Source organism: Elgaria multicarinata, chromosome 1 (assembly GCF_023053635.1).
Source record: "Elgaria multicarinata webbii isolate HBS135686 ecotype San Diego chromosome 1, rElgMul1.1.pri, whole genome shotgun sequence".
In the NCBI taxonomy this organism is placed as follows: domain Eukaryota; kingdom Metazoa; phylum Chordata; class Lepidosauria; order Squamata; family Anguidae; genus Elgaria; species Elgaria multicarinata.
This window is the reverse complement of record NC_086171.1, coordinates 151265974-151283072: the sequence shown is the minus strand read 5'-3', so window position 1 is coordinate 151283072 and position 17099 is coordinate 151265974. Positions and strand designations below refer to the sequence as shown.

Here is a 17099-nt window from a genome sequence, read left to right as displayed (position 1 = left end):
TATTGATCCATAAATCCTCGTGCGCACACGCACACACACACACATCAAACCAGCACTACATGGATTCATACGCTTAACCAGATCAGCTGCTGGAGAGACATTCTGATGGGAGATATACATGGCAGTTCTGCACTCTCTTGAACCACCACCTAATCCAGAGGGTGCTAAAGATCTCTACAAGCCTTCCCCAATCTGGTGCATTCCAGATGTTTTGGACTGCAATTCCCATCACCCCCAGCCAGCATGGCCAATCAATGGCCACACCAGCTGAGAATGGTGAGACTTGCAGTCCAACCATTCTAGACAACACCTGGTTGGAGAAAGTTGAACTTCACCCTTATCCTAACATGTCTGCGTAGGAGAATGGGCAAAGCAAACACTGCACATTCAGCTTTGCATTATTGTAAGATGCAAAGCTGCTCACTTCCTTTGGCAAGAGGGTGAAAGGGATGTGTGTTTTTGTGTGTGTTTACAGAAGGGATGACTAGCCTGGAGCAACTGAGCATTAACCAAGGGAAAGGGTTGATCCCAAGGTGCATGGAAATGGTTTTGAGAGTGCAAGATGTGGAACTAGGTTATAGAGCTCCTCCCACATGCCAAGTATTATTCTTTGCCTATTATGTTGAGAAGTCAGGATATCCCCATTGAATCTGGGAATTGAATACAATCAACTGGTGGATTTTATTCTAAAGTCGAAGGAGCGTGTGGGGTGGGTGTCTTCTGCACTTTATTAAATCTAGGTTAATCTTCCCAGGACACATGGACATGCATATGGGTGAAGCCAATAAATCAATCAGATCAGTTGGGCCCTATCAGCAGCAAGCAGCATTTTCATCCAAAAATACCTCTCCATATAAAACACTTCTCAACACATTATCATGTCCTTTTATGAGAAAAGAAGTGTGGAGGGTGATATTAACTGGCATGAGTGAGTGTAGGAAGGGAACCAGAAGTTGGGATTTATTCCTACCGTAGTTGACCCATCTGTGATATGAAGTGGAAATGTAGGCAAGCTTAACTGAAATAACAATACTTTGTTGTACCTCTATGGTGATAATAAATTAAAGAAAGCAAAAGGGCTATCAAATAATTGATTCCACCACCATCCCACCCAGCTATATATCACATGAGAGAATTCAGCTTTGTGGATGGTATAGATGAAATAGCTTGTATAAATGTGGGATAATCCCAACTAAAATCTGCATCTAATTTTCAAGTGGGGAAGTATTTGTCAGAGACAGGGTGTGCTTCCAGATGAGGCTTTTGTCATGTAATCACCCTGCCTCATTCAGAAACGTTTATGGAGGGTCCAGACAACAGCATCTTCAACTGTAACCCTCCTGCATTTTCCCACCACTTCTGCCTTTTTTCTTTCATCACACACACACACACACACACAAACACACACACACACACACACACACACACACACACACACACACACCCCTTTAAGGAATAAAACCTACACAATGACTTTTGATTGGTATCACTACAAGCCCTCCATCTGGAAGCACCTGGGTACTGCATTAATTACCATATCTGTGGAAAATTATATCTGCATTGATTTAATGTAGGGCGAAGAATATTAAAAACCAAGGATATATGATACTTCTTGTGATCCTATAGTTGTTCTTTTGGGATAATTAAGGGATATCATGGAATAAACAGAAATACAGCAAGAACCTATGGGTGTTTATTCAAATGCTGATGATGTCTGATTGGTAACTCCAGAATTCTACATATTGCTCTCATGATTAAACTGGCAAAACTATGTTGCAAGTTAGAGAAGGTAGTCAAGTCAATGATGACTTTATTGCAAATTGGGCATTTTGGAAGGAGTGTGTGTGTGGGGGGGGGTAAGTTTAGAGATTTTCATAAAGATTTGGAATTAGAACAGCACTGGCAAATGAGCAGTCATGTCACTTAGCCTAACCCAACAATAGGTTCTGTGTGACAATCTCTGGATCAGCTCCACTCAGGTGTACAACAGCCCTTAGATTACCACTAAAATGACAGTGGTTGCCCAGGTGAATGATCTGGACCAGATATGGGCACACTTCAGGGCTCAAGGGACCTATTATTTTTTAGTAGAAGCCAAAGTCCACCAATCAGAGCCAGCTGCACAATGGCGACTCAGGGTGCACAATGGTGACTCATTGTATAGCTATCCTATACAATGGGATAGCTTCCAAAGAAAAGTAGAACTCTACATCTGAGTTACTGCAAATCAGGGATTTCAGCAGCCTAATTTTTTGGGTGGGGAGCCATGTTGCTGTTGTCACTGTTAAACTATTTGGAGTAATAAAAAAAACTTGCTGACCTACTGCAAATCATCTGGAGATCTACCTGGAGATCCTGATCTCCTTTCTTCCAATCCCAATTCTGAACATTTTATTACAATTATAATCATTATGGCTGCTATGTTAAAGCATCACTTATTTAACAAGAGAAGAGTACCTGAGGCATCCGTTTCCTCTGTAGCAGGGATAAGAAACATGTGGCTCTCCAGATGTGGTTGGACTGCAACTTGCATCAGCTCCAGCCAGCATAGCCAATGGTGAGGGATGATGGCAACTGTAGTTCAGCCACATCTGGAGAGCCACACATAGTATGTGTTTCACATACCATTCCCAGGGAACTGCTGTCTACACTAGAAGTTCTTAACTTTTTGATGCCAAAAAAGAGCATCATCATTAAACAGCCATTTCAGACCTTGTGCAGAAATGCATTTCTTCTTCTCCCATACATATTGCTGGCAGTTCTATGAGAGCCAAGCTTACCCTTTATTTAGGGATGGGCCACCCTCATAGCCAAGCTTACATGGAGTGTCCAAAAATACAGGCAGCTGTACTGATCCATATCAACAAAGGAATTCTAGCAGTTTTCATCTCAGCTAGGAGCAGGTCTTTTGCAAAGCTAATGGGTCTTATTTGTCCATTCAAGGCCAAGCCACTCCAAAAGACTTTGCATTATACCAGGGAATAATATATCGTTGCTGGGCGACTTTATCCCCCCCCCCTTCAGCTACTGTGAGGATTGCAGCTAAGCTCAGAGAGAACGGGGAAGTCTGAGGGGTGGAGGGCGGCAGAGGACATCAGCAACCCTCCTAATAAAAAAGTGCTGAAGCTACATCCCTGCAAGCCCTGTTTCTATTACACCACTCTTTGCCAGTCTCTGGGACCCAGCAAGTACCCAACTTTGCTGACTGATGGCACCAGCCATGAACATAGATGTGCTCTCGCACAACCTCCATTCATTTCCATGGATGTAGTGCAGAAGAAGTTCCGGGTAGATGGTGCCCTATGACTTTTACATAAGCAAATCCAAACAAGTCAAAGTGCATTACTGTAACACTGTTTATATACCAGTTTTCTATATAAACACACACACACACACACACACACACACACACACACACTTTCTCATCACACTTGTTTCAGAAAAAATAAAAGCAGGGGGATCCCAAGACAACAACTCCAAGAAAACACTGTTGCTCACCCATGTCGGAAGAAAACATCACTGTGATGAGGTGTCAGAAGTTGAGTTACAACTCCTCCATTGGGGTACCTTTTTAGTTCAGCTGATACTGCATGTTGGAATTAAACAAAAAGAATTCCACATCATAAATACAAGACCTCAAACAATTCAAAGCTGGGCTAGATTTATAAAAAAAAAAGAGGAGGAGGAGGAGGAGGAGGAGGAGGAGGAGGAGAAGAAGAAGAAGAAGAAGAAGAAGAAGAAGAAGAAGAAGAAGAAGAAGAAGAAGAAGAAGAAGAAGAAGAAGAAGAAGAATCAAACAAACCCACAACACAAAGTCAACTGTCCATTCACAAGGGGTTTTTCCTTTCTCCCTTAAAAAGGCAACTCTCTTGAGTGAAGGCAGACGAGTTGCATAAATTTCCTCAATTTGAGCTGGAGAAAAAACCCACCATACAGCATGAAAGATTTTTTAAGGGCTTCTGTCGCCTCTTTTGTAAACACATGATGGAAGATGCTTGGGTCTGAATGGCTGGATGGGAGGTGGCATGCCAGCAATCTGAGTAGCAGTCTGAGCCTTTGTAAACCTTGTAAGAAGGCAAGGAGAGCTGCCTGCATTTTACATCCCTCTAGTCTTAAAGGGCAGGCTGATAGCAAGGCAACCTTTCACCAGGGACCTAAGCAATAAAAATGCACTTGATTTAATCCAACTAGTCTTTCTCAGCCTGCTATTCATTCCTCTCCAAATTGAAAGGAAAACTTGTGAAGTACCCCCTTTTCTTTCTTTCTTTCTTTCTTTCTTTCTTTCTTTTTAGATGATGAGGAGGAGGGGGAGGTCATGCATAAATTCCAAAAACCAGGTATTCACAGGCTTGCCTGCACCTCTTTGTAGGTTCATCATCGCTGTGCATTGCTTTCAATGGGAAGAATAGAATGGTGAAGAGCTCTTGTGTGCTTAGGATCTAATGTCTCGTGCTCTTCCGTGAAACTGTCTGGGCTTCCTGCTCCATCTAATGAACTTCCACAGCTTGAGTTTGGGGACAACATGTCCTGAAGAAGGTCTTCTTGTACTATACCAGTGTCTTTGCTGACTTTACTCCTTTGGCTTCCTTCTTCTTCCTGGTCATTGAGCAGCTTGGCTAAGAAATTGATGTATTTCATTGCCAGACGTAAGATTTCGTTCTTGCTCAGCTTTTTGTCAGGCGGGTGAGTAGGAATGAGCTTGCGGAGCTCAGCAAATGCCCCGTTGACGTTCTGCTGCCTCCACCTTTCCCGGCTATTTGTAAATATTCGACGAACCACCTTTGTATGAGGACCTAAAAATGAGAAGAAATGCTCAGGAAATCATACATATGTATATAGAGACACTGAGGGCTTTTCTACATGAGCCATTTGTTGTGCTCTTGTCATTCCCTACTCATGGTGGTTTATGGGTTCTTGATGTGACTCAACAGATTCTCTTCTGTGTTTAACCGGCACATTATTAATTATTATTTTTTGAGCAGGGGAAATGATGCATTTAATTGTAAAAGTGAAATTTCCTCTTGTGTATTTGCACTATTCTGATATACCACAGTGCCACTAGTGGTTATGTAGTAAAAAAGCAGGAAAGGAAAGGCTTCTTGTGTAATATTCCTATCTCAATTCTGTGACAAAATCAAAAGTAAATACAGCAAATTAACCGCAGATTAGCAGCCTCATGTAGAAAAGCTCTGAATCAAATATCTCATTTAAAAAAAAAATTGGCATACAGACTTTAAATATCTTAGCAGAACTACCCTGGCATTCAGAGATGGCACACATGCTGTGGAAGAGCAAGGTAATTCTGGACCCTGGACTTAATGGTCTGATGGGGCTCCCTTTCAGATGGCCCATGTGTAATACTTTGGTTGTGAAACACACAGCAAACATTTCACACACACACACACAGCTCATTACCATTCTGTGCTTTACAACTGTTTCTACATTCATGATATGTTAGAACAACAACAAAACTGTTGTCAATGTTGATTAAAAAGAACACTCTGAGCACATGCAGCTTTGTATCTCAAACTCATTGAATTTGTTGCACTGTCTTGATTACTGGAATACAATGGATTTACTCCTGCTGCTCTCCTCACCTGCCACTCTCTGAGTAATCATTCCAGCCCACCTGGCCCCAAGGTCCAGGCCTAGATGCACACCTACATCTCTCAGCACCAGAATGGGAGATAAAAAATAGACAAATGCCCAATTCCCTCTTCCCATTATATGTAGGGCAGACTATGGGAATATGCAGGGACTTTGCATATTCTCTCCTGTCTTTATGGTAGAACAGCAAAATCTCCCACAATGCAACTTGGCTGACTAGTAATCAGAGCATCTGGAACAGAAAGGAATGGTATTTAGGAGAGAGAGAGAGAGAGAGAGAGATGCAGCACCAGTGCTGCTGTGCTATCATCATGTTGTAGAAAAGAGAACCTAAATTGTAAAGCTTTGCCCAAACAGCATTTTAAACCAGAGCAGGATATATAGATTTTGTAAAATCTGTTCCATCTGTGTTTCATGGATTTTCATCCGATCATTGACAGAATCGAACTTTTTACAATTACCCAAGTTTGCACAAATTTGTATTTGCACATATCCGCACCTGCACAAAATCTCAAATCTGCCCCCCAATGCAATCCTCCCAAAATGCACATTTACATGCTTTAACCCAAGGGGGCACTATACACGTTTTGGTCCAGTTTTTTTCTTTTCTTAGTTTACTTAGTTTACTGGAGGTTCAACTGAAGGAGCTCTTATTTTCCTGACACTTTTAATGACAATGAGAATGACAGTAACATTTTGGAAACTGTGGCTGCCTTCTGGGGCCATTTGTGCACAGCTTAGGAATCTGGAAGACTTATTTTAAGAATATGACACAACAGAGAAAATGGATATTACATCCGACTCCATTCAAATGCTCAAACTGAGAGGATATGTTCACTGCCCATGCACATGAAAGCTAAAATTAAATGAGGCCTGAGCAGCCAACTGTAAAAATCACCCTTGAAGACACATTATTATTATGAGAGCAAAACATTAAAAAAAAAATCAAGCATTATCCAAATAGATTTGCTAATCTAAATTTTCAGCCATGACTTCTGATGCTTAATCTGAGCCCTAAGCCCTAAAGGTCTTCAACCATAAAGACATCCCCCCCTTTTTTATTACAGGGTCATTGGCAAAAATGGCGATAGTACTGAGCTATTTTCATAGGAGCATGGTGGGTACAAAAAGGTGGTCCTTGTCACTATTGTGATGAGGCAAGACCATCAGCCATCCTTCACCCCTCCCCTCCATATACACCAGATCAACCTACCACAGCAGAGGTGGGTAATGTTTTTGGACCGTGGGCAGATTGGACAATTTGAGAAACTGTCCTGGGCACTACCACAAAATGGCTGCCATGGGAAGTGTGGCAAAGGACAAGAAACCTGCCCAAAAGACTGAGTAGAAGGCAGAGGGGTGGGTCTGAACCCCAACACACTAAACAACTCCTTTGAACCTACAGTTTTCAGCACCAACAGAAGCCTATTTCAATTAATTAAAAGAAAAAGTGGGAGGTGTAGGGTACCTTGGTTAGCACCAAGAAAGGTGACCAGGGTGCACACAGGCACCACATTGTCTGCCCCTGTGCCACAGTATGCCATAAGCCAAAGTAGGTGCACTAGGAAGGTCCTTGCTGAGCAATGTATTTATTGTCACTGTTATTTTGCTAGAGAGGCCATATCCTGTTTGACTTCCTGTGAAGGGCAGAATCCACAAGTGTCTGTTAATATGGGAGAAAGGATGAGCTGACAGTCAGGAACCACTGGCATCCCAGTTCATCTCCCACGCTTTGGCACAGAGTGTTGTATTCAATAATGCATTGTTGGCACAACTGGAAAATGTGAGGGGATTTGAGCTCAGGTGTCACAGGCACAAATGCAGCATTTTAGGCCTAGTCAAGGTGTCCTATTATCCAATCCACCACATCACAAAGGCTAAATGCCAACTCCACTTGGCCCCTGTGCAGCCCCTGCCACCATTCTAAATGATTGGCAGGCCCCTGCTAAGGCTTACATGCTGGCAGTAAGTGCTTGAAGCTAAAGAATACTGATGCGTTGGGTGTTTTGGCTCTGCTTCTTTTGCCTTCGTCTCCACCCACCCCTGGAATGCGGCCCCTGAGAGCATCTCCAAAATGGAATTCAGCCCTTGGGCTGAAAGAGGTTCAACATCCCTGTACAGGAGATGGTGCCTTGAGACTTATTGTAAGGCAAGTTATTGCTGTGAAATAAATAAATATCATTCATTTCCTTATGATCCATAAAGCCCTTAAAGGGGTATTTGGATCAAGGGCAGGCAGAATTTCAGACAGTCGATTGGGACCTACTGATTGCTCATGTTCTCTGGGTGATCTACAACGAAGAGGTCTGACTTCTTCTTGTTTAGCATTAGCAACAACAAAATGACTCCTCTCCCCACCACACTGACATAAAAAACTATACTTCTGTAATGAAGAAAGTTGCGAGGGAGAGGGGAATGAATTTTTGCTTGGAAGGATCTCTGGATTCTGCTCAGTGCTGGTACTCAAAACAAATTTCTGAGCTCAGAATTCTCTAATTCTAAGGGCAAAAGTAAACATTAGATTATTTACTTTTGGTAGTGTAAGTACATGTGGCCCCATTTCAGACTGGGACAATGGTGCTGTAGGAGGGGGAGATTTAAGCTTCCCCCCTCCTAGTTTTGCCCCCAAATTACACACACAGGAGTCATCTATATGCACCCAAACCCCCGTGATGGCTGTGAATCTGCGCTGTGTCAGTTATTGGACATGGCTGCAGATTCGCAGCCACCGCAGGGCTTTCCTTTGAAACTACGAAGAAAAAAAGGCAAGGATTTGCCTTGACTTTTTTCTCCGGAGCAAGGCAAGTATAGCGTATCCACCATCTAGCCTCACTCACTCCAGAGGCGTGGCAGAGGTGTGGCCAGTTGGATGGTGAGCCCTGACTGGTCACTGCCCACCTAGGAAAAGGATGGGGAGGCAGCACCGGAAACCCCACATTTTCACTGTGGCATTGGGATTAGCTGTCACCCCACAGCAGCAAAAGTATGGGGTTTGAGCTCATCAGGATTATCCACCATATAGACAGCCCCACATAAAACATTAAAAAGAAAAGAAAAATGGTCTCCACTGGAATCAATGAAGACCTTTTTTTTCTTTTTCTAACTTCTACATGGGTATGGAATTTTAGGACACAAATGAGAGGGAGAAAGCTTAAAACCTCCTCCCAGAGTGCCACACACCCAATCCAAATCAGGGGCATGCACACTTACACTAAAGTAAATAATCCAATCGCACATAGCTTTGCTATGTATTTTGTTTATTCATTTCATTTCAATACCACCCAATGGCCGAAGCTTTGAAGTATGTTTGGAGAATGTTTAATGTGGCCCTAAGGATATTTCTTTTTCTCCTGGCTCTGGTTGGTGGATCTTCAGGTTCTGGGGCGGGGGCGGGGGGAACCAAAGTAGATCCCACAAGCCTGAAGTCTGACTGCCCTTGATCTAACTGGCAGCTCCGTGGGATATTGGTTTGGTACTTGTGCATCAAATCAGAAATGGAGGAAGCAAATATAAAGGTGTCCTAACATTACAATAAACTTCCTACCATGCTCATACTACAACTTCTGTTGGGTACCACTGCATGACCTTTTCCTCAGCATTTGAACAGCTCTTACTTTCACTTGATTGCCTTAATCTATTGATCTCCTTCAGGAGTTCTAATGTACCCACAGAGCTCTCAGCTCTGCTGTTCACAAAGGCTTCCCCATTCACATGAATGACAGGGGGAGTAGCTCTCTCTGCATGACGTGTGCGTCCTTCATTGATGTGAGTGGAGAAATCCACTGGCACAGAAGTGCCATGACCACATTAAAAGTCTGGATGGGGAGACCATGTATTTCAGGACAAGTTCCTAGTTTGACACCTAAAATCTATTTCACAATTTACGTGGCATTATTGATATGCTGGTGTTTGGAGGATTTTGCTGCTGAAAACATATAGCTTTGTATCCAATGTTAGCTTAGTGTTGTCCCATTAATTTCAGTAGACCTACTCTAAGTAGGTCTAATATTGGAAACAACCCATAACATGTGAGGAGGAAACATATATCCATGAACACACAGAGTGCATGCTCCAGAGAGCCACAGATACTTGCGACCATGTGTGCCCATGCGTTTGGTCATGCACATCTCCTGTTCACACTTTACATGTATATTTCAGCAAATGCTGGTCAAGCACCAATGTAGCTTACACTACAATGAAAACTGCAAATATTTCTTAATAATCAAATGTTTACGGTAATAAGTTTCCCCCTGCTACAGAAAAAAACCCATTTAAAAGATACAGTCTTACTGCTAAACTATTGGAGATGATGATGCAGGACTAATCTTAAATTGAGGTCTGTTGTAATAATAATAATAATAATAATAATAATAATAATAATAATAATAATAATAATAGTAATTTATTTCTTACCCGCCTCTCCATTTTGATCTAGGCGGGGAACAACAGCAAATATAAAATACATAAAACTGAATTAAAACATAATATACATTGTTAAAACATCCTTAAAAACATTCTAAAAACATCCTAAAATTCCACTGGATAGGCCTGCAGGAAGAGATTATTCTTGATAGCTTTCTTGAATGCTAATAGACTGTCAAGTTGACAAGTCTCCTCCAGCAGGCCATTCCACAGTCTGGGAGCGGCAGAAGAGAAGGTCCTCTGGGTAATACCCGTCAGCCTAACTTTGACTGACTGAAGTAGATTCTTCCCAGAAGACCTGAGTGTGCAGGGCAGATTGTACTGGAGAAGGTGATCCCACAGGTAGCCTGGACCCAAACCATGTAGGGCTTTAAAGATGATGATCAACACTTTATACTTCGCCCAGAAACTAACTGGCAGCTAGTGAAGAGATTTTAAAACTGATGTAATGTGGTCACCCCTAGGTGTACCAGTGACCGTGGCTGCCATATTTTGAACTTGTTGAAGTTTCTGGACTAGGCACAAAGGTAGCCCTATGCAGAGCACATTGCAGAAGTCAAGCCTCGAAGTTACCAGCATGTGCACTACCATCTTTAGGTCTTCCGACTCTAGGAAGGGGCGCAGCTGGCATATCAGCCAAAGCTGATAGTAGGCACTCCTGGCCGTTGCATATCAAATAGTTTACGAGTGAACCTATGTCTTTTCAAAAGGCTATCTGAATTATATCCAATCTGCATATAAATTTCAATTGTTGAATAAATGAGTAGCAACGCCCCCTCCCAAAAGGTAACATGGTTCTGTTGATAAAATGTTTAAATGCTGTGCTGAGTAAATTGGTGTGAATGGCAGCATATGTCCCATTCACCTAGTCATTCCCAGGGTTGCTAATTCAAGTTGTAACTCCACATCAATAAAACCTACCCTTCATGCTTGCTCTGATTTTGTTTAATCCAGGCCTGCACAATTTATTATTTAATTATTACATTTATACCCCACCTTTTTTCCTCCTTAAGAAATCCACATGGTGTACATAATCCTCCTCCTCTCCATTTTATCCTCACAACAACAATCCTGTGAGGTAGGTTGGGCTAAGAGTCTGTGACTGGCCTAAAGTCACCTGGGGGGGGATCTACACTACTGCTTTTAAAGCGCTTTAAAACGTTTTGAAACCTGTATATGTGTGTCCTGGGCCCCAACAGTTGTCAAAACTGTTATAAAGCGCTTTAAAGCAGTAGTGTAGATCCCCCCACCCAGTGAGCTTCCATGGCCATGGGAGAATTAGAACCTAGATCTCGTGACTCCCAGCCCATGGCTCTACCCACTATGCCACACTGGCTTTCACTACACCACACTATGACTCACCAAAACAAATGCAGCCACAACTTGTGACTCACCAAAGCAAATGCACCCCCCAAAAAAACATGCATTGCAGCCTACCAGGGAGCTCAATAAACCTTCTGTGTTTTGCTGCCTGCCAGAGACTACAACAACAGAAGAGCTGTCAAGAATTTGTGATACATGTGACTTACGTACTATTATGTTCAGCTATGTGAGTCACGATTGTACGGGCCTGTTTTATACAAAGCCTGGGCAAATGAGCCTGGGATCTGAAGTTAACATCCTGAGTATATGTAGGCCAAGCTGAACACAAACCACTAGTCAAGTATACACAGTGGTGTAGTGGAGCCAGGACTCACAGAGATGCAGCGCCAGCACTTTTTTATTTGCAGGGTTGCTGACGTCCTCTCCAATCCCCACCACCACCACCTCCAGATTTCACTGTTCCTGCTGAGCTTAGCTGCAAGCCTAACAGTACCTGGGAGGAGAAGTGAATTTTCCCAGCAACAATATCTTGTTCCCTGCTGTAACACAAAGTATACTGGGGTGGCTTGGTCTCGAATGGACAAGTAGGACCCATTGGCTTTATAAAAGACCTGCTCCAGCTGGAGATGAAAACTGCTAGAACTGGTTTGTTGATATGGGTCAACACAGCTGCCCGAATGCTGGACTCTTTTTGGAGGTGTGGCTATGGGGCGTGCCATGATGAGCGCCTGCACTTGAAAATTTACCAGTACATCACTGAGTATACATATATGATGCGCTGCAGAGTTGACATACAATCAAACCTACTATCAAGCATCTACTCCAGAGAAGCCTTGAAATTACTCCATGGACTTCAGTGCCAATCACTGTGCATATATGCACGTATGTATTACAATGTATAGCCCATCCCCATTCTAAAGACTTGTGATAACAAAAGCAGCAGCAACAGTGAATTCAGTGGGGGCTGGAGGCTCCAATTTTGGTAGGGCTGTTCATCCATTCCGGGTTTCAATCACAGCCACCCAAAACCCTAAATGAGCTATCTGAGGTGCTGAAACCTAACCCCAAACTAGGTTCAGCACCTTGGATAGCTAATTTAGAGACCTATTATTATTATTATTATTATTATTTATTTATATAGCACCATCAATGTACATGGTGAAACCCAGAATGGATTCATAGCCTCACTGAAATCAAAGCCATCAGACCCCGCCCCTGCCCAGGCCAGGCAGTTAACATTAATTCAAAACATAATGTGATAACAATAAAATGATCAGTGCTTTGTGGTTGGGCATCTCTGAGTTCCACAACTGGGGAGCAGCTCAGAACGATAGTCTAGATTAGAAAATTGTTTATGAGTTGCAGATACAATTGCCGGATTACCATTTGGAGGCCATCACCACCACCATCTCCTTTTATCTTTACATGGGCCACTGAGTAAAGAGGCAAAGAAACCATAGCTTTCCTTTCTGTTTCTTTCCCAACTCATAAATCATACAGAAACCTAGACTTTCCTTCCCTGAGGCTGATCCCCAGTGATGGAAGTGGGTGTTACAATCTTGAATTTCTGCAATCAATTTGTTGTCACTGCAGGGGTGCAAAACCTCAGCTCAGGGGCCAAATCTGTCCTGACTGTGTCCCTATGCAGCCCTTTGGGGTTCACCAGATGGCCACATTCCATTTCCTTGCCCCCCCCTTTCCTGACCACCAATCATTTGGTGGTTTTCCCAGCATTTATGCCATTCCCCCCCCCCCCACCATTCTGAAAGACTGAAATGCCTCTCTCCTATGGCTCAATGACTGACAGTAAGAGCTTAAAACTAAAATATGCCATTTTAGCCCTGCCCCTTCTGCTTCTGGCCTTGCCCTTTTTGCCTTTAGCCCTGCCCAACACTGGGATGCATCCCCCAAGAATTTCTCCAAAATAGAATCCTGGTGGGGAAAAGTTCACCATTCCTGGGCCTAATCTACACCTGGCATTTATCCCAGGGTGGTCACAAGGTTGTTCCTGCGGATCTAAATGATGCACAGCTGATACTGGGGTGAACCAGGGACTAGCACTCAGTTCTCCCAGGATAGCTGGGACTGCTTTTTCCCACCGTCTCAAAACTATCTCAAGCTCTGCAGGTGGTGTGGTTCTCCCTCCCAGGGTCCTCCCTCTTCCCCGCAAGTAGTGGGGCTCAGGAAACAGGCATGGAGCTGGGGGGGGGGAGTTTGTGGACATTGTGGTGAGGGGGAGAGCATTTTTGCCATCTTTGGGATGGCGCTCGGCATCTTCCAGCACTGAGTTCCCTGTGTGTGTGTATTCAAAACAATCGGCCTCTTTACTTCTGGGGCAACTTGCTGGTGTGTGGCTCCTGAGGGACAATCCTGGAAGTGGAAAACTCTGTGATCATCCCTCCCCATTCCCCAAAGGGTTGCAGGTGTAGATGAGCCCCTGGTTTATAGTAATCCTTATCTCTCTCCCTCCCCATCTATTGTGCAGCATGCAAGGGAGAGGCTGGGTGACAAGATTTGGGGCTGGATGGACAGGAGAAACTGCTGCTGCCTCATTTCCCAATTCAGTGGCAGATGGAAAGGAAAAGGAGACTCTCTAGGTTGCAGCCTGGCCCTCTAAGTTGAAAGTCTACAGCTCCTGCTCCCAAACCCCCAGCCAGTATTGCCAGATATGTTCTTTTGATTTCAGCACAATTAGTTTGCTGCATGGAGCACTGTGTACTACACTATCTTGACAGCAAAGTCATTATCTGAGTGTGGAGCCTTATTTATTTTATTTACAATATTCATATACCACTCAAAATATTTATATACCCAATATTTATATACCCATTCAAAATTTCAGAGTGGTGTACAAGATAAAATAAAATAAATTATAAAATAAATTAGGTAGCCAGAACTGCATTCTCCACACACAATAGAGAGTTGTCAGCAGGCTTGAGAGATCCCCAAGCTTTGCAGAAGTATTTTAAAAAAATAGGGGTGGAAAAAATATTTTAGGGCTTTAAAATAAATAAAAAATAAAAAACTAAAAAAAGCTCGGTGGCCATGAAATTCTGGCTTACTGTTGCAAGAGCGGAGAATAATATCCTCGAAGATATTTTTGCCGCAGGTTCAACTTCTAGGCCATAATCTGCTCTAAGCGATTTTCCCACCTCAGAAACATCAGGAAATTAAGTAGTAGATGCAGTCTGTGCTCCAGTAGACCTCAGTCCGTCCCCCCCAAACACACACATCTGGGGGGTATGGAGTGGGGAAATATCTCCTCACCATCAGAAAGCTCCACTTCATATGGGGATGGTCTTCTTTTCACCCGGTTGTTGTTGTACATTGAGAAGTTGTCTGGCTCTCCAAAGAATCCACTGCAAAGCAAGAGGCAGAAAACAACAACAAAATGAGGAAAAACCCAAGGCGGTCTAGCTCAGCGGACTTCTACTAGAGCCAATGAGAAAAGGTTCAAGTAGTTTTCTTTTCAGGTACGTTATGAGTGTGTGTTAGTTTGTTCGTTGTGTGATAAGCATTTATAATTTGTGTACATGTATTGATAAATGCTTCTGGTATATCAACACACACACACACACACAAAGAGCTTGGGCTGCAATTCCAAGCAAATTTATTTGGCTGTAAGTTCTATCACAATCCATTTGTCTTCTAAATAAATAGTTTTGGGATTCAGATGTATTACATGTGTACCTTATTTATCAAAGAACTGAGGTATAATTTGCAGCATTTTTTCTTTTAGCCCAAGGGATACATATCCAGGTTAAAATACCTGCCTCCAAGAAATCATTGTCAAAGCATCTATTAACCCCGAAAAGGGCAGTTTGGCTATTGCTTTACAGAGATTTCACTCACAACATACGTGTGAATTGCCATTAAACTGCCTTGCATTTCTGCAGGCAGAAAGAAAGACCCTGGACAACTGCCTAGGTAATGGTGGCAACTCATGGCGAATCCATTTATTAAACACTCAGTAAAATCTATGGGAGGAAACGTTTTCTCTCGCTTCATATATTTGGCCAGTGCCTGCCTACCTACCGTTCCCTAGAGAGCCAGAAACTTCAGAATACAGGTATCACCTTTGTTATATCTATGCTTTTTCCCATTATTACTCCTCTTACTACTAACAATCCTATTATATTTACCCGTTCAGAGTGCTCTACAATCTCTCTATCACATACATTTCCATACACACACACAAAAAGGGGGGAGGTATTTTTAAAGATCTTGCTGTAAAGGGTTTCATAAGTGGTACATCAGCCAGCTGCTTAATTTTGGCGATTTGCTGTTGCCATTGCTTTCAGAAGAGAATTGCCGATAGATAAATCGTCTGTGTAGATCCACAACGACAAAGCATCTTTTGCTCAGGAGGCCCAACCCGCCTTTTGGCGAAGTGCGGCCCATTGGATCTTATAGACGAAACCTGCATTTAGTCCATAAGCCCCAAACTCACACCTGATGAAATAAAAGAAGACAGACAAGGCAAAAGGGGGGCGGGGGAGAGCTTTTCTCACAGTCCATGTTGAGCACGGAGGGGATACCAAAAGCAAGGAAATCTGAAATAATAGGAAGCAAATAATAATTTAAAAGATGCTTTTTTTCGAAAGTGAAGCAAAGGGAAATGGAAAGAAAAGAGGCAAGAAAACAACTCGAGGAAAGGCTAAAAAGTTTTTAAAGGGAAAGAGGCTCACGGTGTGGAGGGGGGGGAGGAGTGCAGGTTATTAGAAATGGTTGCATTGTGAAATATTCAACAACAACAACAACAACAACAACAACACCGCAAGTAATGAAAGAAGAAGCCCAAGCCGGATGGCAGGCGGAGGAAACCAGAGGGACACCCCCCAAGTCCGCCGCCCCCCAAGCGAAGCGGTCGAGGCGGCGGGCTCTGCCACGGACCTGCTGGCGGCGCTGAGCGGGGGTCCGAGGCCGTAGAGCATGGCTCTGGCGGGCGGCTGGAGCGGGAGCGCCGGCGCTGCGGTGGGGCTGAGCTGCACCATGCGGGCGTCGCTGCTGCTGCTGCTGCAGCCGCTGCTGCTGCTCCCTCCGGCGGGGGGCGTGCCGGCGCCGGGGCCCGTGGCGCTGCTGGCGAGGGCGAGGGCGAGGGCCGTGGCCGTGGCCGGCTCGGAGCGCGGCGCTCTGCTGCTGCCGCCGCCGCCGCTGTCGCGCTCTCGCTGGCTCTGCATGGCCCCGGCCGGCGCGTCTCTGGCTTTTATAGGGGGGCGGCCGCCGCCGCGCACCAGCTCGATCACCGGCACTGGCGCGGCGGGGGGGGCTGCGCCGGGGGAGGGGGGCGGCCGGCCGGTCTCCTTGGCAACCCCGTTGAGCAACGCCGGCTCCCCCGGGAGGGCCATGCCTCCCCCGCGCCGCCGGGGATCGCCGCCGCCGCCGCTGCTGCTGCCGGAGCCCAAGCCCAAGTCCGGCTCGCCGACGCCCTCCGCTCCGGCTCCGGCTCCGTGCGCTGCATCCCGCGGCGGGTCACTGGGGGACCGCTCCATCAGCATCCTGGTGGAGAGAAAGACCAAGCGGAGAGCGGTGAAGGAGGGGCGCGGGGGGGGGGAGGGAGGGAGGGAGAGGAAAAGGAGGGGAAAGTGAAAATTGGTGGGGGAGGAGGGAAAGGGTAAGTGGAGAGAAAGAGAAAGAGAAGGAGGAGGAGGAGGTGGAGGAGGAGAAAGAGAAGGAGAAGGAGAAGGAGAAGGAGAAGGAGAAGGAGAAGGAGAAGGAGAAGGAGAAGGAGAAGGAGAAGGAGAAGG

The 17099-nt window shown here is 44.6% G+C and overlaps 1 protein-coding gene across 1 annotated transcript; it reads right to left on the bottom strand.

The window, feature by feature from the left end:
* Positions 1 to 4311: 4311 nt before the first annotated feature.
* On the bottom strand, positions 4312 to 16850 carry TAL1 (TAL bHLH transcription factor 1, erythroid differentiation factor). The gene is made up of 4 exons (XM_063118444.1): positions 16459 to 16850; positions 16246 to 16371; positions 14620 to 14711; positions 4312 to 4793 (listed from the first exon to the last, which is right to left on the bottom strand). Exons 1-4 carry the CDS (start codon positions 16848 to 16850, stop codon positions 4375 to 4377), a joined length of 1029 nt encoding a protein of 342 aa, XP_062974514.1. The 3' UTR covers positions 4312 to 4374.
* Between the last annotated feature and the right edge of the window lie 249 nt (positions 16851 to 17099).

Coding starts and splice junctions, on each gene's coding strand:
- TAL1 (XM_063118444.1), bottom strand. CDS start 16,850: ATGCTGATGGAGCGGTCCCCCAGTGACCCGCCGCGGGATGCAGCGCAC. Junction 16,372..16,458: donor CGCTCCGAGCCGGCCACGGC/CACGGCCCTCGC, acceptor CAGCAGCGGCTG/CAGCAGCAGCAGCAGCGACG. Junction 14,712..16,245: donor CCGCTCAGCGCCGCCAGCAG/GTCCGTGGCAGA, acceptor CTTGCTTTGCAG/TGGATTCTTTGGAGAGCCAG.